General features: G+C 44.4%; 1 protein-coding gene across 2 annotated transcripts in view; it reads right to left on the reverse strand.

Annotated features, from left to right (window-relative positions):
* Positions 1-5486: 5486 nt before the first annotated feature.
* The window catches only part of ACD (ACD shelterin complex subunit and telomerase recruitment factor), a 74111-nt gene continuing 57032 nt past the window's right edge, over positions 5487-22565 (reverse strand). For both annotated transcript variants that reach the window (XM_073678700.1, XM_073678701.1), the window contains 2 exons: positions 20424-20503; positions 5487-6699 (listed from right to left, as the gene is read on the reverse strand). In XM_073678700.1, coding sequence (XP_073534801.1) covers positions 6633-6699; positions 20424-20503 — 147 coding nt within the window. In that variant the 3' untranslated portion in view covers positions 5487-6632. The remainder of the gene's footprint in view (positions 6700-20423; positions 20504-22565) is intronic.

Here is a 22565-nt window from a genome sequence, read left to right on the forward strand (position 1 = left end):
TTTCAGTCACTGCTCAGTGTATAGAGAGCAGTGGCTGTACCCGTACCCCGACACTGACAGCCGGCCTCAATGCAGATCCCATGTCAGTCAGTGTCGGCAGCATGGTTACAACTGCACGCTCTCTATACACAGAGCGGTGATTGAACCCACGCCAGCGCCGCTCCATGACTGAAACTGGAATGCTGCCGGGGGAAATAACATTAATTTTCTCAAGGCAGCATTCGGCTAATTGCGGACACAGGGCAGGTTAATAATGCTATCAACCAGCAGATAACCCCATATCTGCAGGTTAATGCTGTTTTTTTCTCGTGACAAGTTCCCTTTGAGTGTGCTCTCCACGCTACAATAATGCCAAACGTGGCCGATAACTGCACAGTGGGGGTTAGAAGGAGGGGGCATTTGGATTTGGGAGCACAGATTTCACTGGATTTTATTTGAGGGGATGGGAGGCGTCACTTTTCCAGAGTCTTTCTTCTACCAGTAACATGGGAAAATCCTATAAGTATTTCCAGTGACAGACAATGGACCTGAGTGGCCACTGGTTTTGTGCAGGATAAATTAGGGTTTTTTGTTGGTAACATTTTGGGGTACATGACGTTTTTTGATAGCTTTCAGTATAAGGCTGAAATCACTTTCTTGTGTTCTACGGTGAGAACTTATGTCGGTGTTTCCATGTAAATCCCACAAAAATGCGATTCAGACAAAACCCATCACCATTATGAACCAGATGTAGTCACTTTGAAATCCATTTGGCGTCTGTGGCATCCATGTTTTTAGGCGTTCACAAATCTGTGGCCGACCACACTTGTGCACTAAAAAGATGCCAACAATGATGGGATGCCGCCAGAACAAAGACCAGACGGAGTCAAAAATGACTCCATCTGCCTCATTATAGTGAGCGATTCCGTAGGGGTTTTTGTCTGAATAGCAATTTTTGGGATTTTTACAGAAACACCGATGTAAGCGCTCAGCAGAGAGCACAGGATAAATGTTAGCCGAGCCTTATTCCGATTTTTGGGAGGCAGAATGAGTAAATAAACAGCAGTACAAGAATAGTTCTTATTTTTATTGTTTAAGTGATAAGGCAGATTTATTTCTTTGTGATTACATTGATACCAGATTTATATAGTTTTTGCTATGTTTTGCTATCACACAATAAAAATGCTTTTTTTTTTTTTTATAAAAAATTTTTTTTTTTCGTTACCATATTCTGAGAGCTGAAACTTTTTTTTAGTTTTTGGAGAACAGAAGATTTTTTTTTGTATTACTTTGAGATACAAAGTTTTTTAATAGCTTTTTATTCAGATTTTTCAGACACAGAATGAACAAAAACCAGAATGAGCCAAATTAGAGCTTGTTTTTTTGTAGGATGGTTTGGTGTTTTTATTTATACCATTTTTTTCTTTTTACATATGACTTTTTGATTGCTTTTTTATTCCATTTTTTGTGCGTCAGTATGATGAAAAAGATACATTTTTGTCTTTTTTTTGTTGTTGTTTTTACGGCTGTCGCCATACGTTATAAATAATGTGACAGTTGTATAGTTTGGGTAGTTCTGGACGTGTCAATACCAATTATGTGTACTTTTTTTTTGTTTTAACACAAAGACTGCATTTTTAGTGGCAAAATGGCTTTTTTGTGCGCTTTGTGTATTTTTTTTTTACATATTTTATTTAACTATTTCACTTAGTCCCACTGTGGGACATATATATTTTTTACTTTTATCATTGGTCTTATACTGTACTTATGTACTACAGTGAGTGCATGAGACCTATCGGTGTCTCACTGACTGCCTATAGCAGGATCTAACAGGGCACTGTACCCTGGGGCCATCAGATGAACTCGGGGTACCATGGCAAGTACTGTAACCAGTGATTATGATTGTGGGGGTGTCATGGACATGTTTTGTGGAACCACTGTGCCACGGACCGCGGAGAGCCTGGAGAGGCGTGACTAAGCGAGCACCGAACTGTTCGCTAGAGCCTTTGATGGTGAGGTTAGACTTGGCTCCCGATGAACGTAAGGTGCCACTCCAGGACAGACCAACCGACGCGCAGCAGCGGAACCCAGTAGGACAGACTGGATGGTGCAGCAGGCTGGGCTTGCACCCGAGTGAAGCAGACAGGGTTTGTAGCGAGGACTGGTATGCAACCTTAACAACATAGACTGCAGAACAAGAACGTTGCTCAGGCACCTCCCCAGTGGGGAGGAAGCAATATACACTGCTCAAAAAAATAAAGGGAACACTTAAACAACAGAATATAACTCCAAGTAAATCAAACTTCTGTGAAATCAAACTGTCCACTTAGGAAGCAACACTGATTGACAATCAATTTCACATGCTGTTGTGCAAATGGAATAGACAATAGATGGAAATTATTGGCAATTATCAAGACACACTCAAAGGAGTGGTTCTGCAGGTGGGGACCACAGACCACATCTCAGTACCAATGCTTTCTGGCTGATGTTTTGGTCACTTTTGAATGTTGGTTGTGCTTTCACACTCGTGGTACCATGAGACGGACTCTACAACCCACAGAAGTTGCTCAGGTAGTGCAGCTCATCCAGAATGGCACATCAATGCGAGCTGTGGCAAGGTTTGCCACAGAACACCAGGATTGGCAAAGTCGCCACTGGCGCCCTGTGCTCTTCACAGATGAAAGCAGGTTCACACTGAGCACATGTGACATACATGACAGAGTCTGGAGACGTCATGGAGAGCGATCTGCTGCCTGCAACATCCTTCAGCATGACCGGTTTGGCAGTGGGTCAGTAATGGTGTGGGGTGGCATTTCTTTGGAGGGTCACACAGCCCTCCATGTGCTCGCCAGAGATAGCCTGACTGCCATTAGGTACAGAGATGAGATCCTCAGACCCCTTGTGAGACCATATGCTGGTGCGGTTGGCCCTGGGTTCCTTCTAATGCAGGACAATGCCAGGCCTCATGTGGCTGAAGTGTGTCAGCAGTTCCTGCAAGATGAAGGCATTGAAGCTATGGACTGGCCCGCCTGTTCCCCAGACCTGAATCCGATTGACCACATCTGGGACATCATGTCTCGCTCTATCCACCGTCACGTTGCACCACAGACTGTCCAGGAGTTGGCGGATGCTTTAGTCCAGGTCTGGGAGGAGATCCCACAGGAGACCATCCGCAACCTCATCAGGAGCATGCCCAGGTGTTGTAGGGAGGTCATACAGGCACGTGGAGGCCACACACAATACGGAGCCTCATTTTGACTTGTTTTAAGGACATTACATCAAAGTTGGATCAGCCTGTAGTGTGTTTTTCCACATTAATTTTGGGGGTGACTCCAAATCCAGGCCTCCATTGGTTAATAAATTTGATTTCCATTGATGATTTTTGTGTGATTTTGTTGTCAGCACATTCAACTTTGTACAGAACAAAGTATTCAATGAGAATATTTAATTCATTCAGATCTAGGATGTGTTGAGTGCTCCCTTTATTTTTTTGAGCAGTGTATATATGTAATGTCCCACAGCCATTGGCTGGGGACGTAATAGCAAGTGCGTGCGCTGGCCCTTGAAGAGGGCAGGAGCGTGCGTGCCCTAAGGACACAGCCGGAAGCACTACTGGAAGTAGGCAGAGCACGGGGGAAGGATGCACCAGCCGCAGCGCGGGTTAGTGAAGTGACACGCCGGAGATGCTGCTTGTTAGAGCAGGGATCCGGCGTGGCGCTAACAGGGGGGCAGATGGTGTCAAAAGGGGTATTTTAGCCACTTGGATGCTGCTGTCGCGATAGACAGTGGTATTTAAGGGGTTAATTGACACTGATCGGTTCCAAAACTGGTCGGTGTCGATGCCGCAGGGTGTCCGCTGTCACCCACAGGAATTTTGGCCATGGGGGGAGCTATTTATTTATTCCTGATGGCCGGTTTAAAACGACGAAAAATAAGGCCCCTTAACAGCCGCAGTTTTAATGCATATCGGCGGATGTTAAGAGATTAAATAGATTTTTAAAAGGTTGGATAACCCTAAGGAAACTTGTGTATGCAAGAGTCGACAACTTTCTAAGTTGTATGGGGATTCAAGGGTATGTGCACACAATTTAGTTTGGATGTCGGAGTATCTGACGAGTTTTGCTACCGGAAGACGTGGTGGTGTTTGTCCTGAAGCGTCTTCTCGGTCATTTGTGATGACTTTTTTCTACGCCCCCAGCCTTTTTTCCTTGTATCCATCAGCTAGTGAGCGGCTTCCAAGCAGAAGGCGCCTAAAGAATGAACCGGTCAATTCTGTTAACGTTAACATCTTGTGAGAGCAGGAGTTATTTATCTATACTGACTCCATCTTGATTTTTGTACTGTATCTGCTTACCAGAATGGAGTTTGAGCTAGCATGTGTATTTTGTCCATGTACTTTGCTCTCAAAGAGATCAGATAAGAAGGTTTTAAGGTACAGTCACACTTAGCGACGCTACAGCGATTCCGACAACGATATGACCTGGCAGGGATCGTTGCTGCGTCGCTATGTGGTCGCTGGTGAGATGTCAAACAGTCAGATCTTCCCAACGACGCAGCAACGATGCGGCGACCCGTATAGCGATGCACGCCTATGTGTTTCTGTGTCTGAGTCGGCAACGAGGTCGTTGGTAAAGGTGTCAAACACACCGACGCATGCTACCCAGCGGGGCCTCAACGATCAAAGAAATGTCCAGACTATTCCAACACGACCAGCGATCTCACAGCAGGGGCCTGGTCGCTGCTAAGTGTCAAACGTAGCGACATCGCTACTGAGGTCGCTGTTGCATCACAAAACTTGTGACTCAGCAGCGATCTCGCTTAGTGTGACGGGGGCTTTAGGAATGTCTCTGTTTAAAGATGTAGCAATAAGAAGAAATGTGACAAAGGGCGGATAGTACACCAACTAGTTTCCCAAGCTTGGTGTCAATAGTGTTAACTTAGCCAATGAGATGTATGTATGCTAATGTCAGCACATATGTACAGATAAGCTGAGCCAATTATATAGCTACAACGAATGTCCAAGAAATGTCTATATATGTGACAATGATGTAATAAACTCAGATCTACCCTGATGCTCAAAACAACCAGTGTAGTGCTTCCGTGCACGTATTTGAATTTTACAATTTAATTTGGAACAGGCACAACGTCTCAGACCGTCCCACATTATGTGATGACAATCTTTACAAACGTTAAGCGGTTAACAGGCAATCAAAAGACAGAACAATATGCACAGCAAGTCGTTTTTACATTGCAATGCACAAGTTCAGTCTTTTTAAACATTTATTGAGCACTTTTTCAGGTGGGTTACAGAGCAGATCTGCCTGAAAAAGATGTCTTGTGCACATACCTTAACACAAGTTTTCTCTATTTCTTTCGCTATACACTAGAACAGGGAAAAGAAAAATTACAAAAGACATCTCTAGAATCATCCCTAATAACGGATAGTCATAAACAAAGGAACACATGTCACATTGTCATAAATGGAAAAGTTTTATTAAATCCAGTTTAGATATATCTGGTTCTGTTTCTATAAAAATAGAAGGCCCGATTCATTATGACCAGCACTGATTCATCAGACCATTTTTTTTCACGCCGATCTTGATGAGGGGCATGCTGGAGTCAGAAGCATACGCCTCTTCATGAATCAGGAGCACCAGGTGAGTGGAGTACACCTCTGTTCACCTTGACACAAATCTTACTTCAGCCCCTGCTCATCATGAATTTGACAAGTGGCGGCCACCATGTCCCCGCCCCAGCTCCACTCATTTTGGTGGAGCTGTGAGAACCTGGAGTCAAGGCACCAACAGTTAAAATTTTTGCGCAACTCCGAGTTGCGCCTAAATGTTGTGACTTTTCAAAGCTTTTCTGGCATGAAAGCTTTTATGAATCAGTCCCCTTGTGTTGGATGCCTTTAAATTACAAAAAATTGTATGTAAAAGCTGCTTGGAAAGAGTTTTTGCTCGTCGTACACAAATACCCCCACATACAAGAACAATAGGGACATGGAATGATGGGTCTGTACATTTTTCATCCCGAATTGCAGAGTCTAAACGGATTACAACAACAACAAATGGTTGAAAACGTATTAAATGTTATTAATACATAACAAAACATTTCTGCACTGAAATACACTTGCAGTGATAGGACGTTACTTATTTTGCAGATTTTCTCCATGGATTTTTATTCTTTGCAATATAGCAAAAACTGAAGAAAATCCCATTCAAAACCCACATGTAACAGCTTTTTTTTGCGGTTGTGCCTCAAAATCCCCATGTGTGGCGCACCTTAAAAGTAGCGTAAAACAAGTGCCAGGGAAATGACTGATTATCAGGTTTAGGATGTGGTTACATGGCAACTTCGGTTGCGACACATGACATTGAAGCTCAAAACATGTAAATGGGGTCTAATTGCAACCCCGAAGGTACTGTGTCAAGCAAGTTGTAAAAAATTTGAATTGTGTACTTTTTTTACGACTTGTCATGGTGGCACTGCGACCCCTTCACTTGTATTTCGATGTGATGTAGCAGCGACACCTAGCAATCCTTGGCAGTGCAACTTGTGTTGTGGCCAAAGCCACAGTGTAGCCCCAGACTTATGTTTACTGCACATTTAATGAAGAGTAAGAAAAGGGCCAAGTTGTGAAGGATAGCTTTTTATAGAACTTTTTCTTGGTCTTCTGACAGCATCTTTACAGCCCATTCACACAAGTCTGCTGGAATTCTGGATGAAATAAAGAAAACAAAGTTACTTTTTTCTTAACAGAGGTACCTGTAGATTTATCCATAGTGTGAGAAGAGACATGAATATAACAGTTGGTACAAATTGTGCAAAACTGGCGCATGTGCTGTCATGTACCCTACATGCCCAAAACTTTGAGGACAACAAAACAATTTATGGAGTTCAGATGTTTCAGCCACAAACACTGCAGACAGATGCATAAAATCAAGCACATGCCATGCCATCTCCATGAACAAAAATGGCTTTCAGTATGGGTCGTAATAAAGAGCTCAATGAGCTTAATGATCTATGACTTACCGATAGATCTTCATAACAGACAGATGCTGACTGTTACATAACCAGTACAGCCATCTGTCTGTAACTGCAGGGATAGGAGCTAGCTCAGATTACTGCAGTGTAACTAAATGCTGCTGTCAATCACGGAGAGTGGAATTCAAATGACGCCATCGCTCCCCTCAGACCCCAACAACAAGACTGCAGGGAACCAATGGGTTACGGTGGCAGCAAGGGGTCTGCTGAAGGACCCTTATCTACCATCTTAATCCTCCTGTGAAGCTCAGCTACAGGATGGAGTCAGATGAGTGTATTAAAAATCGTCCGTTTCATCTAGAAAACTATTTTCATCCATATTATCATCTGTGTGCCATCCATGTGTCTATTTTATACGTGGCCGTGTGACATCTATTTCTGTACATCAACATAAAAAAAATGGAATAGTCCGTTGAAAATCCAAATGGCCATATCCTTTTTTTCTTTATCCTTGGGGGAGAGTCACGAGACCTCCTTATCACCTTAGGTTGTCAGACAATCCTATCCTTGGGTTTGACTAACTTTGGTATAATGTATCTGCAAGGCTGTGGAGTCTGAGTCCATTTTGGTGGAATCGGAGATGGTATAAAATGGAAAGACTCCGACTTCTAAAATGTATAATAAGTTGGGTTCAGTGGCTCAATGCAGTATGTGCTGTAAATTTTTTCATAAGAATTTGGGAAATGTCCTTTTAATGTCTGTTCTGTTCCTGATCTAAGCTTTTAGTTGAGATGAATCTGTGCTGCACTTTATGTACATGCTCAGTAGTGAGGCAGCGCTGTGGAGTCGGAGTCATGGAGTCGGAAGTCAGGGAAATTGAGGAGTCGGAAGTTTGGCTTACCGACTCCACAGCCCTGCGTATGTGGGAGTCGTAAGAGAGCCTGGCTGCCAAATGCTGAAGCATCTAAAAATCACTTATCCTCTTGCATCACTCACACAGAATATCAAACTATCCTTGGAAAAATATCAGCACAAGAAGGTTATAACTGGAATTCATGGAATGGGCTTTCATAGTTCGGTAGCTGCACACAAGCCTAAGATCACCATGTACAAGGCTGAGTGTCAGGTGAAGTGCTGTAAAGTGTGGCGTCAATCAGACTCTGAAGCAGTGGAAACATGTGATCTGGAGTTATCAATCAGGTTTGACAGAAGCCCGAAAAATGTTGTCTTCTGAAATGTACAACGCCCCAAAATGAGGTACATAAAGGTTGACAAGCTTGGTGTGGCTGATCTCAAGTGGCCAGCAGAGCCCTGACCTCAACCCCAAAGTAAACCTCCAGGATGAATAGGAGCACTGATTGCACAGGAGACCTTCTCATCTACCATCAGTGTCTGACCTCACAAATGCTCGTCTGTCTAAATAGGCACAACTTCCCACAGACCCACTCCATAATAATCTGAAAAGCCCTCAGGGAGAGTGGAGGATGTAGTATTTGCATAAAGTGCTCAACTTTATAATAATGGCCATGAAATGTCCAACAAGATGTATGCGATTGTCCACAATACTTTTGACCATATATTTTACTAGGCATTTGAAACACATATCTCTCTCATACATTGAAAGCATACGTAAATACCAATAATTTCTGCCCTTCACATAGTTTATATCTTTAATTGAGAAGTTTTGTTTTATGTGAACCTCTTTAATGAGAAGTAGTCAGTCGTTAAATGCTGCTCGAACCACAGGCAGGATGAAGCCTGGACGGAGCCTGGCTGCACAATCATCATTTTGATAATATTTTGCAAGCCATATAGTTTTGTTCGTCTGTACTACAGTATAGCTTTTAAATGGATGGCTGTGGTTTGCACTGCTGGGTGAGTGTTACCTGGGCAGTAACTTGGCACTAGGAAGAAGAGTCTGCTCGGCGTGAAACGGCTGTTGTCCATTCACTACCTCTCCCTATCTACACACATGGGAGAGACCTGCAAGTCTCCTAGAGAGGTGCAGGGAGAAGAGGCTGGGGATGGCTCTGGACTAGTCACATCTTTCCCTATAGTCCCTGGCTGGATCTTTAAAGAGGACCTATCGCCTTCACATATACGACGGTATATAACAGTAAGGAGACTGTTAAATTAACTACTTTTGGAAGAATAATGACTATTATTATGTGAATTATGTTATGAGAAAATCAGTTTATGGGAGCGGCCATCTTGGGACTGGCAGCGCAGCGTGCTGTGTGCTAATGAGACACGCCCCAGATTCCAGGCTGGTTGCTAGGCAGCGCCTCTGCTCAGCAGCAGTGTAGGAACCCTAATAGCTCATTTACCAAATCTGGCCAATACCTCTAAAATATGGGCCCCCATTGCCAACAGACCATCTCTCCTACTCATTCCTTGATTCACTTATATTATTTACGGGGGTTTGCTTTGTCATAAACACATTTTGACTGGTTGTGCCGTGCTATTTATAGCCAGGGTTGCTTAGTAGGTCTACATTAATCAAATGTTATATAAGTGATGTAAAATATACCTGTGGCACATAACATAGTGGGGTTTAGTGCTATTTTTATGCATATTATCATGAATTCCCCCATATGAAGATTGCACATGTTTTTGTCTGTTTTAAATGCTTTTAAAAATTTTTTTATTTTGTTGTCTAAATGTAATAAAGATTTTTTTCACTTTTCCAACATTGGGTGTGCATGGTTATATATCCTGAGTCTTTTTCTTCCGGGGAGAAAATGAACTTTATTCTTCCCGCCAGCATTCGGATTCAGTCATGGAGGATACAGAGAGGTGGCTGCAACCGCGCCCCGGGCCCTGACTGACAACGGAGCCCCAATGCAGAGGGAGTGTCAGTCAGGACCCCATGACACACACACTGACATACATACATACATATAGACACACACACACTGCTCAAAAAAATAAAGGGAACACTTAAACAACAGAATATAACTCCAAGTAAATCAAACTTCTGTGAAATCAAACTATCCACTTAGGAACCAACACTGATTGACAATCAATTTCACAAGCTGTTGTGCAAATGGAATAGACAATAGATGGAAATTATTGGCAATTATCAAGACACCCTCAATAAAGGAGTGGTTCCGCAGGTGGGGACCACAGACCACATCTCAGTACCAATGCTTTCTGGCTGATGTTTTGGTCACTTTTGAATGTTGGTTGTGCTTTCACACTCGTGGTAGCATGAGACGGACTCTAAAACCCACAGAAGTTGCTCAGGTAGTGCAGCTCATCCAGGATGGCACATCAATGCGAGCTGTGGCAAGAAGGTTTGCTGTGTCTGTCAGTGTAGTGTCCAGAGGCAGGAGGCGCTACCAGGAGACAGGCCAGTACACCAGGAGACGTGGAGGGGGCCGTACGAGGGCAACAACCCAGCAGCAGGACCTTTACCTCCGCCTTTGTGCAAGGAGGAACAGGAGGAGCACTGCCAGAGCCCTGCAAAATGACCTCCAGCAGGCCACAAATGTGCATGTGTCTGCACAAACAGCTAGAAACTGACTCCATGAGGGTGGTATGAGGGCCCGACGTCCACAGATGGGGGTTGTGCTCACAGCCCAACACCGTGCAAGACGCTTGGCATTTGCCACAGAACACCAGGATTGGCAAAGTCGCCACTGGCGCCCTGTGCTCTTCACAGATGAATGCAGGTTCACACTGAGCACATGTGAAAGACTTGACAGAGTCTGGAGACGCCGTGGAGAGCGATGTGCTGCCTGCAACATCCTTCAGCATGACCGGTTTGGCAGTGGGTCAGTAATGGTGTGGGGTTGCATTTCTTTGGAGGGCCGCACAGCCCTCCATGTGCTTGCCAGAGGTAGCCTGACTGCCATTAGGTACCGAGATGAGATCCTCAGACCCCTTGCGAGACCATATGCTGGTGCGGTTGGCCCTGGGTTCCTCCTAATGCAGGACAATGCCAGACCTCATGTGGATGGAGTGTCAGCAGTTCCTGCAAGATGAAGGCATTGAAGCTATGGACTGGCCCGCCCGTTCCCCAGACCTGAATCAGATTGAGCACATCTGGGACATCATGTCTCATTCCATTCACCAACGTCACGTTGCACTACAGACTGTCCAGGAGTTGGCGGATGCTTTAGTCCAGGTCTGGGAGGAGATCCCACAGGAGACCATCCGCAACCTCATCAGGAGCATGCCCAGGCATTGTAGGGAGGTCATACAGGCACGTGGAGGCCACACACAATACTGAGCCTCATTTTGACTTGTTTTAAGGACATTACATCAAAGTTGGTTCAGCATGTAGTGTGTTTTTCCACTTTCATTTTGGGGGTGACTCCAAATCCAGGCCTCCATTGGTTAATAAATTTGATTTCCATTGATGATTTTTGTGTGATTTTGTTGTCAGCACATTCAACTTTGTACAGGACAAAATATTCAATGAGAATATTTCATTCATTCAGATCTAGGATGTGTTATGTGAGTGTGTACACACACACACACACACACACACACACACACACACACACACACACACACACACACAGTACAGACCAAAAGTTTGGACACACCTTCTCATTTAAAGATTTTTCTGCATTTTCATGACTAAGAAAATTGTACATTCACACTGAAGGCATCAAAACTATGAATTAACACATGCAGAATTATATACTTAGCAAAAAAGTGTGAAACAACTGAAAATATGTCTTATATTCTAGGTTCTTCAAAGTAGCCTCCTTTTGCTTTGATGACTGCTTTGCACACTCTTGCCATTCTCTTGATGAGCTTCAAGAGGTAGTCACCGGAAATGGTCTTCCAACAATCTTGAAGGAGTTCCCAGAGATGCTTAGCACTTGTTGGCCCTTTTGCCTTCACTCTGCGGTCCAGCTCACCCCAAACCATCTCGATTGCGTTCAGGTCTGGTGACTGTGGAGGCCAGGTCATCTGGCGTACCACCCCATCACTCTCCCTCTTGGTCAAATAGCCCTTACACAGCCTGGAGGTGTGTTTGGGGTCATTGTCCTGTTGAAAAAGAAATGATGGTCCAACTAAACGAAAAACCGGATGGAATAGCATGCCGCTGCAAGATGCTGTGGTAGCCATGCTGGTTCAGTATGCCTTCAATTTTGAATAAATCCCCAACAGTGTCACCAGCAAAGCACCCCCACACCATCACACCTCCTCCTCCATGCTTCACGGTGGGAACCAGGCATGTAGAGTCCATCCGTTCACCTTTTCTGCGTCGCACAAAGGCACGGTGGTTGGAACAAAAGATCTCAAATTTGGACTCATCAGACCAAAGCACAGATTTCCACTGATCTAATGGCCAGTCCTTGTGTTCTTTAGCCCAAACAAGTCTCTTCTGCTTGTTGCCTGTCCTTAGCAGTGGTTTCCTAGCAGCTATTTTACCATGAAGGCCTGCTGCACAGTCTCCTCTTAACAGTTGTTGAAGAGATGTGTCTGCTGCTAGAACTCTGTGTGGCATTGACCTGGTCTCTAATCTGAGCTGCTGTTAACCTGCGATTTCTGAGGCTGGTGACTCGGATAAACTTATCCTCAGAAGCAGAGGTGACTCTTGGTCTTCCTTTCCTGGGGCGGTCCTCATGTGAGCCAGTTTCTTTGTAGCGCTTGATGGTTTTTGCAACTGCACTAGGGGACACTTTCAAAGTTTGCCCAATTTTTCGGACTGACTGACCTTCATTTCTTAAAGTAATGATGGCCACTCGTTTTTCTTTACTTAGAATTTGTATTATGGCAAGAAAAAAAGCAGCTAACAGTCTATTCAGTAGGACTATCAGCTGTGTATGCACAAGACTTCTGCACAACACAACTGATGGTCCCAACCCCATTTATTAGGCAAGAAATCCCACTTATTAAACCTGACAGGGCACACCTGTGAAGTGAAAACCATTTCCGGTGACTACCTCTTGAAGCTCATCAAGAGAATGCCAAGTGTGTGCAAAGCAGTCATCAAAGCAAAAGGTGGCTACTTTGAAGAACCTAGAATATAAGACATATTTTCAGTTGTTTCACACTTTTTTGCTAAGTATATAATTCCACATGTGTTAATTCATAGTTTTGATGCCTTCAGTGTGAATGTACAATTTTCCTAGTCATGAAAATGCAGAAAAATCTTTAAAGGAGAAGGTGAGTCCAAACTATTGGTCTGTACTGTATACACACTATATATTATATATATATATATTATATATATATATATATATATATTATATATTATATATTATATATTATATATATATATATATATATATATATATATATATATACACACACACACACACATTAACGTGCACACACATTTACATACAGTTCTTACATACACTATACACTCATGCATGCAATCTCCACATATAGGCAAATATTTGACATGTCTATAGACACAATTAGACCTACAGTGGGGGAAATAAGTATTTGATCCCTTGCTGTTTTTGTAAGTTTGCCCACTGACAAAGACATGAACAGTCTATAATTTTAAGGGTAGGTTAATTTTAACATTGAGAGATAGAATACCCCCCCCCCCGCAAAAAAAAAATCTATCAAATCACATTGTATAAATTAGATAAATTTATTTGCATTTTGCAGTGAGAAAAGTATTTGATCCCCTACAAACCATTGTGAGTTTTGGCTCCTACAGACCAGTTACACACTTCTAATCAACTCGTTACCTGCATTAAAGACAGCTGTCTTACATAGTCACCTGTATAAAAGATTCCTGTCCACATACTTAATCAAGCAGTCAGACTCTAACCTCTACAATATGGGCAAGACCAAAGAGAATTCTAAGGATGTCAGGGACAAGATCATAGACCTGCACAAAGCTGGAATGGGCTACAAAACCATAAGTAAGACCCTGGGTGAGAAGGAGACAACTGTTGGTGCAATAGTAAGAAAATGGAAGAAATACAAAAAGACTGTCAATCGACATCGATCTGGGGCACTATGCAAAATCTCACCTCGTGGAGTATCCCTGATCATGAGGAAGGTGAGAGATCAGCCTAAAACTACACGGGGGGGAACATGTTAATGATCTCAATGCAACTGGGACCACAGTCACCAAGAAAACCATTGGTAACACATTACACCTTAAAGGTCTAAAATCCTGCAGTGCCCACAAGGTCCTCCTGCTCAAGAAGGCACATGTGCAGGCCCATCTGAAGTTTGCCAATGAACACCTTGTTGATTCTGTGAGTTATTGGGAGAAGGTGCTGTGGTCAGATGAGTCAATGAGATGTCTGAAATCTCATGGAAAAGCAGCTTATTTTTTCCTTGCAGATTTGAAACAGTTTCATGTCTGCAGCATCTAATCTTTCAGCATTTTTGCAGCTTTTTTCACCCTTTCTAAAGAACGGGAAAAAATCTCTTAAAAAAACGCAGCAATATCAAAGCGATTTTCCTGCCAAGAAATACGTTATTGGTGCAAAAAGCAAATACTTATCGCGTGCACATAAACGTGCCATATCATGATCAGTAAACATTGCAGACTGTGGGCTTTATCTTTACTAGATACTGACTTCAACAATTATCTTGAACAGGAGAACGGTGCATTTCCACCGGCCAACAGCAGCTGTTAAAATGGCTTTCCACCGCTTTGTCATGTAATTGCAAGTATGGGATTTCCACGGTTTTATTCTGCTTGCTGAAAGTTTCCTTTGGGGTGAAACAACCCTTTAACGGCTGTAACCATTTTTAAAAGAGTGGTTACAATATGGCTAAGAATAGATGTACCAGCCATTCTTCCCTTTCTTTTTTGCTTATATTTTATGTTATATAGAGTTCCTTAATATATTTATGTCATCCCCTATTACCTTTTTCATCTCTCCTTACAAGTATGTCTTGTATCTTAGCTAAAACATGGTAGTAAGTAGCATATTAGACACTCTTATAATGGGTAGTGTATAATCACTGCATATTTCAGGGTTATGTGCTTCTGATGACCAATTCTGGCAGCTAAATAGGAAAGGCTTCTTTACAGTTAGAGCAGTCAGAATGTGGAATGACGACCACAAGAGGTAGTAATGGCAGACACTATAGCAGCATTTAAAAAAGGGCTGGATACTACTAACAAAACAGAACATTGTGAGTTATACATTTTCTATTACTAGATTATTTATAACTATGAAGATAGTTTGAACTTTATGGTCCTAGGTCTTTTTTCAACCTATATAACTGTGCAACTATGTAGAATATACATTAGGAAAATGCTTCAAATGCAATTCCCTATAATATTATTCTACAAGTAATTTCCTCTTAATTTTTTTCCTTTGTAAAGTGCTAGTTATAAGCCCAATCTCAACCCAATCTCTGGATATAAAAAGTGCAAAACACTCCTGAAAAACTTGCACATTTAATCTGTCACTGTATTTCTTATGGTGCCTAAAGGAAGCCATAATGACAAGGAACCTGTATGGTAACAAGTGCAGTTATTTGCCTCTATAATGAAAGCAAATTACCAATGATGAAAGGGTTAATACTTGGGCCCCTGTAGCAACCATGACAACTGTTATGAGATCATAAACAAGTGTCAAAGAAGATTCCATAAAAGAAGGGCACGCTGCCATGATCAGTTCCATTACTGATGCGCCTGAGGACCTTGAGCTTGACCACCCCACGTAATGTGCCGAGCTTGGTGTAATTTGGAGGTTCTAGCAGGGAAAGAGGTTGTCTGCTTTAGACACCCAGAGGGCATGGGAAGGTAACAAAGGGGGGTCCTCAGCACAGGATCTCCTTCTGTTACCTTCTACATAGAGCTGCTCTCCTATGGGTGTTCATGGATGGAACTATGTCTTTAATGGGTGATAAATTGGGAAGGGGAGGGGAGGAAGGGGAGGGGAGGAAGGGGAGGGGAGGAAGGGGAGGGGAGGAAGGGGAGGGGAGGAAGGGGAGGGGAGGAAGGGGAGGGGAGGAAGGGGAGGGGAGGAAGGGGAGGGGAGGAAGGGGAGGGGAGGAAGGGGAGGGGAGGAAGGGGAGGGGAGGAAGGGGAGGGGAGGAAGGGGAGGGGAGGAAGGGGAGGGGAGGAAGGGGAGGGGAGGAAGGGGAGGGGAGGAAGGGGAGGGGAGGAAGGGGAGGGAGGAAGGGGAGGGGAGGAAGGGGAGGGGAGGGGAGGGGAGGAAGGGGAGGGGAGGAAGGGGAGGGAGGAAGGGGAGGGGAGGAAGGGGAGGGGAGGAAGGGGAGGGGAGGGGAGGAAGGGGAGGGGAGGGGAGGGGAGGAAGGGGAGGGGAGGGGAGGAAGGGGAGGGGAGGGGAGGAAGGGGAGGGGAGGGGAGGGAGGAAGGGGAGGGGAGGAAGGGGAGGGGAGGAAGGGGAGGGGAGGAAGGGAGGGGAGGAAGGGGAGGGGAGGAAGGGGAGGGGAGGAAGGGGAGGGGAGGAAGGGGAGGGGAGGAAGGGGAGGAGAGGAAGGGGAGGAGAGGAAGGGGAGGGGAGGAAGGGGAGGGGAGGAAGGGGAGGGGAGGAAGGGGAGGGGAGGAAGGGGAGGGGAGGGGAGGGGAGGGGAGGGAGGAAGGGGAGGGAGGGGAGGAAGGGGAGGGGAGGGGAGGGGGAGGGGGAGGGGAGGGGAGGAAGGGGAGGGGAGGAAGGGAGGGGAGGAAGGGGAGGGGAGGAGGGGGGGAGGGAAGGGGAGGGGAGGAAGGGGAGGGGAGGAAGGGGAGGGGAGGAAGGGGAGGGGAGGAAGGGAGGGGGAAGGGGAGGAGAGGAAGGGGAGGGAGGAAGGGGAGGGGAGGAAGGGGAGGGGAGGAAGGGGAGGGGAGGGGAGGAGGGGAGAGGGGGAGAGGGAGGAAGGAGGGAGGAAGGGAGGGGAGGAAGGGAGGGGAGGGAGGGAGGGGAAGGAGGAGGGGAGGAGGAGGGGAGGAGGGAGGAAGGGGGGAGGGAGGGAGGGGAGGGAGGAGGGGAGGAGGGAGGGAGGAGGAGGGGAGGAAGGGAGGGGAGGAAGGGAGGGGAGGGAGGGGAGGGGAGGGAGGGAAGGGGAGGAAGGGAGGGGAGGAAGGGCTATTTATCTTATTAGGGATTATCCATAATGAACTGTAAACGAGTGTCCAACTTCTTGAGACTTGTACCATTTCTCCCTTACAGATCCAGTCCATCCACCTGGGCAATCGGATCAACCAAATTCATTCTAGTAATCAATGTGGTGGCAGATATCGCAGTCAGATCTCTCCCACATCCAGTTTATCACATTTATAGTCTATATTTATGATTTTCTCTGTAAATCTGGTAAAATGTACAAATTCTAAAACTCTATTATATCGGCACTGACTCTCTAAGCCCATCGGAAGGGCAATCCTCCAGCCATGGTTTCCAAGAGGTTTCCTCCACAGGGGTTTTTCCTCTCCTGAGTGCTGGAGGGTGAGACTCTTTGTGAGTCGGGGGTTGTGCTATTTTCGGTGTCATGTGAAATTAAATAAAGTTGTGAATGTTTGACACCCAACTGCCATGCTTCGTGTATTTATTTTGTATGCTTCTGTCTGATACTTTTTGTTTGGGAGTTGGGGTCCATCACATATCACTGAGTGATACGTCTGGACATCTGCTGCTAGCCGTTTTGCCCCAGGGATTGCCCCTGCTCTGGGGAGTATGATGGAGCAGAGAAGACAAGCATTACAGCACAGCACCTGCAAGTGTACACTCATCCTCGGAATAAGGACTTATATTACACACAGCTAACAACCAGAGAGGAACACAAACAAAGAAAAATAATAACTGAAATACTTTCACCTCTTCTGGGTTTTAGATTCACTCCTGGTGTTTGTTAACAAATAAATACTGATGAAAAATATCGCCATGTAAAAGTGCCCTAAATCCTTACTGACTGATTTCACAGTTTGAGTTGCAGTAAAGCAGCAGAGGTTGCAATCGTTAAAGGAGTTTTCCGGTTTCAAAAACTGATGTCCCCAGGTTGCCGTACTGTAATTTCCTTACCCTCCCCGGGAGGAAAGACTGTGCAGCATATGATCCCTTTTATGATAACCGCCTCCCTATCCTCACCTCACCTCACTTACAACCAGCTACTGCATCTGAGTTTGAGACGCACTGATTTAGGCTAAGTTCTGCTGCATATTTTCATGCAAAAAAACAAAACATATTACAGTGTATTACAGTTCCAGCAAAGTGGATGACATGTATATAATCAAAAAGGCAAAAAAGTCAACTCAGCCATAAGAAGATCCATGCACAGAGACTTGTAATGCAGCGAGAAGTAGGCAGAAGCAAAAAACAGTGATCCAGCATCAGAATCTTCTATTAAAAGCCATACTTTATTGTGCAAAAATAGAGAAAGGAAGTCGCAACATCATCTCTAAAAACCATTAAAAATGTATACAAACGCATTTCAGGCGACTGTGTTAATGTATGTAAATCTGACGCCCGTGTCTTTTTTTAACACTAAAGAATTTGAAATGCATTGAGTTTTTGAAATCTGCAGCGTCACTTTATCTATCCTGAACCTGTGCCGCCTGTCCAGATCTCAGACCATCTGACCTCGTCCTCCTGTACCTGGTACCCGCACCTCTGACTCTCCGGTCTGCTGCTGCAGTCTCGGGGACTGCCCTGGCGTGGTACCTGGTGTCTACCGGCAGCCCAGCCTATCCTCACCACCAGAGGCTCTAATGAAGACTCAGACACCTAGTCACATCCCTACAGGGTAAGTCCATCCCATAGCGCAGTGGGTCCTCACCCACCAGCATTACAGCCGCATAGCAAATGTGGTACCAATATTTAAGACGGGGACAAGATCTGAGCCTGGAATTTATAGGCTGGTGAGTTTAACCTCTATTGTGGGCAACATCTTTGAGGGTTTTCTAAGAAATGCTATCCTGAAGTATCTCAATAAGAATAATTAAATTTCGCAATATCAACATATGTTTATGAGAGATCTGTCCTGCAAACTAATCTGATAGATCAGAGGAGGCAAGTTCTAGATTGGACCAGGGAAACAGTGGATGTTGTCTATTTGGACTTTTCAAAGGCATTTCATACGGTGCCATACAAAAGGTTGATACATAAAATGAGAGCAATGGGACCAGGGGAAATATGTGTAACTGGGTTAACTGGCTCAGTGATAGGAAACAAAAAGTGGTTATTAATGTAACACACTCAGATTGGGTCACAGTTAACAGTGGGGTGCCACAGGGATCAGTACTGGCAGGGGTGCGCATATCGCCGGTGTAGCTGCACCGGGGCCCAGAGTTGGAGGGTTCCAGCGATAACGGCACATATCCAGCTGAAATGTATTGCGACTGCAGTGACCCCGCCGGTTCCCTACGCTGCCATATACACCATTGGCCAATCAGAGGCTGGCAGTTGACGTTGGTGGGCCCCTGACTGGGGGAACATGGCAGTGACATCATGCACCATGGTTCGCACGCCGAAGATCACGTGTAGCAAGATGGGAGCAGCAGATCAGGGGCAGGAGCTGCTGGACAGGACAGAGGACAAGTGTTTCAACTAACACATCCTCCCGCAAACTTGGAAAAGGGTCCTCATCAGCTGGACTGGGGGAGGGTTCCTGCACTAACACTTTCAATGTGTGGAAGCCAAGTATCTCAGCCTGCTCCTTCGAGGCTGGCTGTAGGTAATTATCATGCTGACTGGCTGTGGAGTCATCTACTCTTTCATCCATCACGTGCATAACGTGAATGTGAAGAAAAGGACGTCACGTGGGACTCGTGAGAGAAGGGGTGGGGTATTGATCCCTGCGCAGCGAAAGATAACAGGAGACACCATGTAACAGAGTGGCCCAGCAGAGGTACCAGCCCATCTGGCAATTGCCAGATGACCAATCTGGCTCTGGTTACTGCTGACTCACTGACAGGATAATTTGTTACCATTGTATACAGCAGCCAGCGATCCTGCTCTGCGCATCTTACCCCTAGCTGAGCAGCTCGAATATTACTTACAGAGCGCAGACCGGCAGACTGCTGATCACTGTCACTTTGTGCACTGCATCATGGGAAAGTGACAGCAGAGGAGCTTGGGGAATCCCCTGGAGGTGACTTCAGCTGAAGTCGGCTCAGTTAAAAGAGAGGCTTGTGCCAAGAAAGGGAGTTTTTCTCCCACTTAGCTTTTGCCTTGTTTATAACTTTGTCAAATTATTGATGTTTTTACTTGTGCTTTTAAATTAAATACTAAAAAAATTTAGTGATGGGTTCACTTTAAACTATGGGTCTGATTCATTAAGACTGGTGTTTTGTATTCCAAAAGTAGCAATTTTTTTGTGCAAATTCATGATACGCAAATGTTTTTCAACATTTTACGGTGTTTTATGCTAGTATTCTGGGGTAAATATCTTGATAAATCGGGCCCTATGTTTTCTCTGAAAAACTAGAGTGTTTTAAAGAAAAACATACCTGGCTACAATGATTTATATTTTTCAGATAAAAAACAGCTGAAGGTATCCGATATCCACTTTTGTGTATATGTGTCATGAGCTTATCGTGTAGATTTATTTATTCACATAAAACTCACTGTATAGCTTTTACGTGGGCACAGAGGTCTTCAGAAGGCGACTTGTACTTATACTGAAAGGGTGTTCCATCCTGATGGACCTGTGAAAAAAGAAATATAATCACTACCATATTTTAATAATATAATTTTAACATACAGTACAGACCAAAAGTTTGGACACACCTCATTTAAAGATTTTTCTGTATTTTCATGACTATGAAAATTGTACATTCACACTGAAGGCATCAAAACTATGAATTAACACATGTGGAATTATATACTTAACAAAAAAGTGTGAAACAACTGAAAATATGTCTCATATTCTAGGTTCTTCAAAGTAGCCACCTTTTGCTTTGATGACTGCTTTGCACACTCTTGGCATTCTCTTGATGAGCTTCAAGAGGTAGTCACCGGAAATGGTCTTCCAACAATCTTGAAGGAGTTCCCAGAGATGCTTAGCACTTGTTGGCCCTTTTGCCTTCACTCTGCGGTCCAGCTCACCCCAAACCATCTCGATTGGGTTCAGGTCTGGTGACTGTGGAGGCCATGTCATCTGGCGTAGCACCCCATCACTCTCCTTCTTGGTCAAATAGCCCTTACACAGCCTGGAGGTATGTTTGCGGTCATTGTCCTGTTGAAAAATAAATGATGGTCCAACTAAACGCAAACCGGATGGAATAGCATGCCGCTGCAAGATGCTGTGGTAGCCATGCTGGTTCAGTATGCCTTCAATTTTGAATAAATTCCCAACAGTGTCACCAGCAAAGCACCCCCACACCATCACACCTCCTCCTCCATGCTTCACGGTGGGAACCAGGCATGTAGAGTCCATCCGTTCACCCTTTCTGCGTCACACAAAGACACAGTGGTTGGAACCAAAGATCTCAAATTTGGACTCATCAGACCAAAGAATAGATTTCCACTGGTCTAATGTCCATTCCTTGTGTTCTTTAGCCCAAACAAGTCTCTTCTGCTTGTTGCCTGTCCTTAGCAGTGGTTTCCTAGCAGCTATTTTACCATGAAGGCCTGCTGCACAAAGTCTCCTCTTAACAGTTGTTGAAGAGATGTGTCTGCTGCTAGAACTCTGTGTGGCATTGACCTGGTCTCTAATCTGAGCTGCTGTTAACCTGCGATTTCTGAGGCTGGTGACTTGGATAAACTTATCCTCAGAAGCAGAGGTGACTCTTGGTCTTCCTTTCCTGGGGCAGTCCTCATGTGAGCCAGTTTCTTTGTAGCGCTTGATGGTTTTTGCAACTGCACTTGGGGACACTTTCAAAGTTTGCCCAATTTTTCGGACAGACTGACCTTTATTTCTTAAAGTAATGATGGCCATTCATTTTTCTTTACTTCGCTGCTTTTTTTCTTGCCATAATACAAATTCTAACAGTCTATTCAGTAGGACTATCAGCTGTGTATCCACCTGACTTCTTCACAACACAACTGATGGTCCCAACCCCATTTATAAGGCAAGAAATCCCACTTATTAAACCTGACAGGACACACCTGTGAAGTGAAATCCATTTCCAGTGACTACCTCTTGAAGCTCATCAAGAGAATGCCAAGAGTGTGCAAAGCAGTCAAAGAAAAAGGTGGCTACTTTGAAGAACCTAGTATATAAGACATATTTTCAGCTGTTTCACACTTTTTTTGTTAAGTATATAATTCCACGTGTGTTAATTCATAGTTTTGATGCCTTCAGTGTGAATGTACAATTTTCATAGTCATGAAAATACAGAAAAATCTTTAAATGAGAAGGCGTGTCCAAACTTTTGGTCTGTACTGTACATATACATGTATTAGCATAAAAGTTCCTTTTTCATATGCATAACTATAGCGTACCATAGTGGATGCAGTCTGGCCATACACTAGAGATTTGAATGCCTGAAAAAGGCAATTTAGATCATTTTCTGTGGGCCACGTGTGCAATCTTTTGACAAGCCAGTGTGACAGATGCTGGCAGAGATTGACTGGTGAACTGACTCACAGACCAACCATGAAAAAAAATTGTTAAGCAACAGCCAAACTTTTTACACTGATCAATAAATACTTTTCTTGTACAGGTTTCCATCCTTCTGTGAATATACAAGGGTGGGTCTACACCACCAGAACTGCGGTGTTAAAGGACTGATCGGCTACTTGTCTGTTGATCGCTGGAGTTTAATA

This window comes from Phyllobates terribilis, unplaced genomic scaffold (genome assembly GCF_046119375.1).
Source record: "Phyllobates terribilis strain yellow unplaced genomic scaffold, ASM4611937v1 Scaffold_4__5_contigs__length_816908805, whole genome shotgun sequence".
Lineage (NCBI taxonomy): Eukaryota > Metazoa > Chordata > Amphibia > Anura > Dendrobatidae > Phyllobates > Phyllobates terribilis.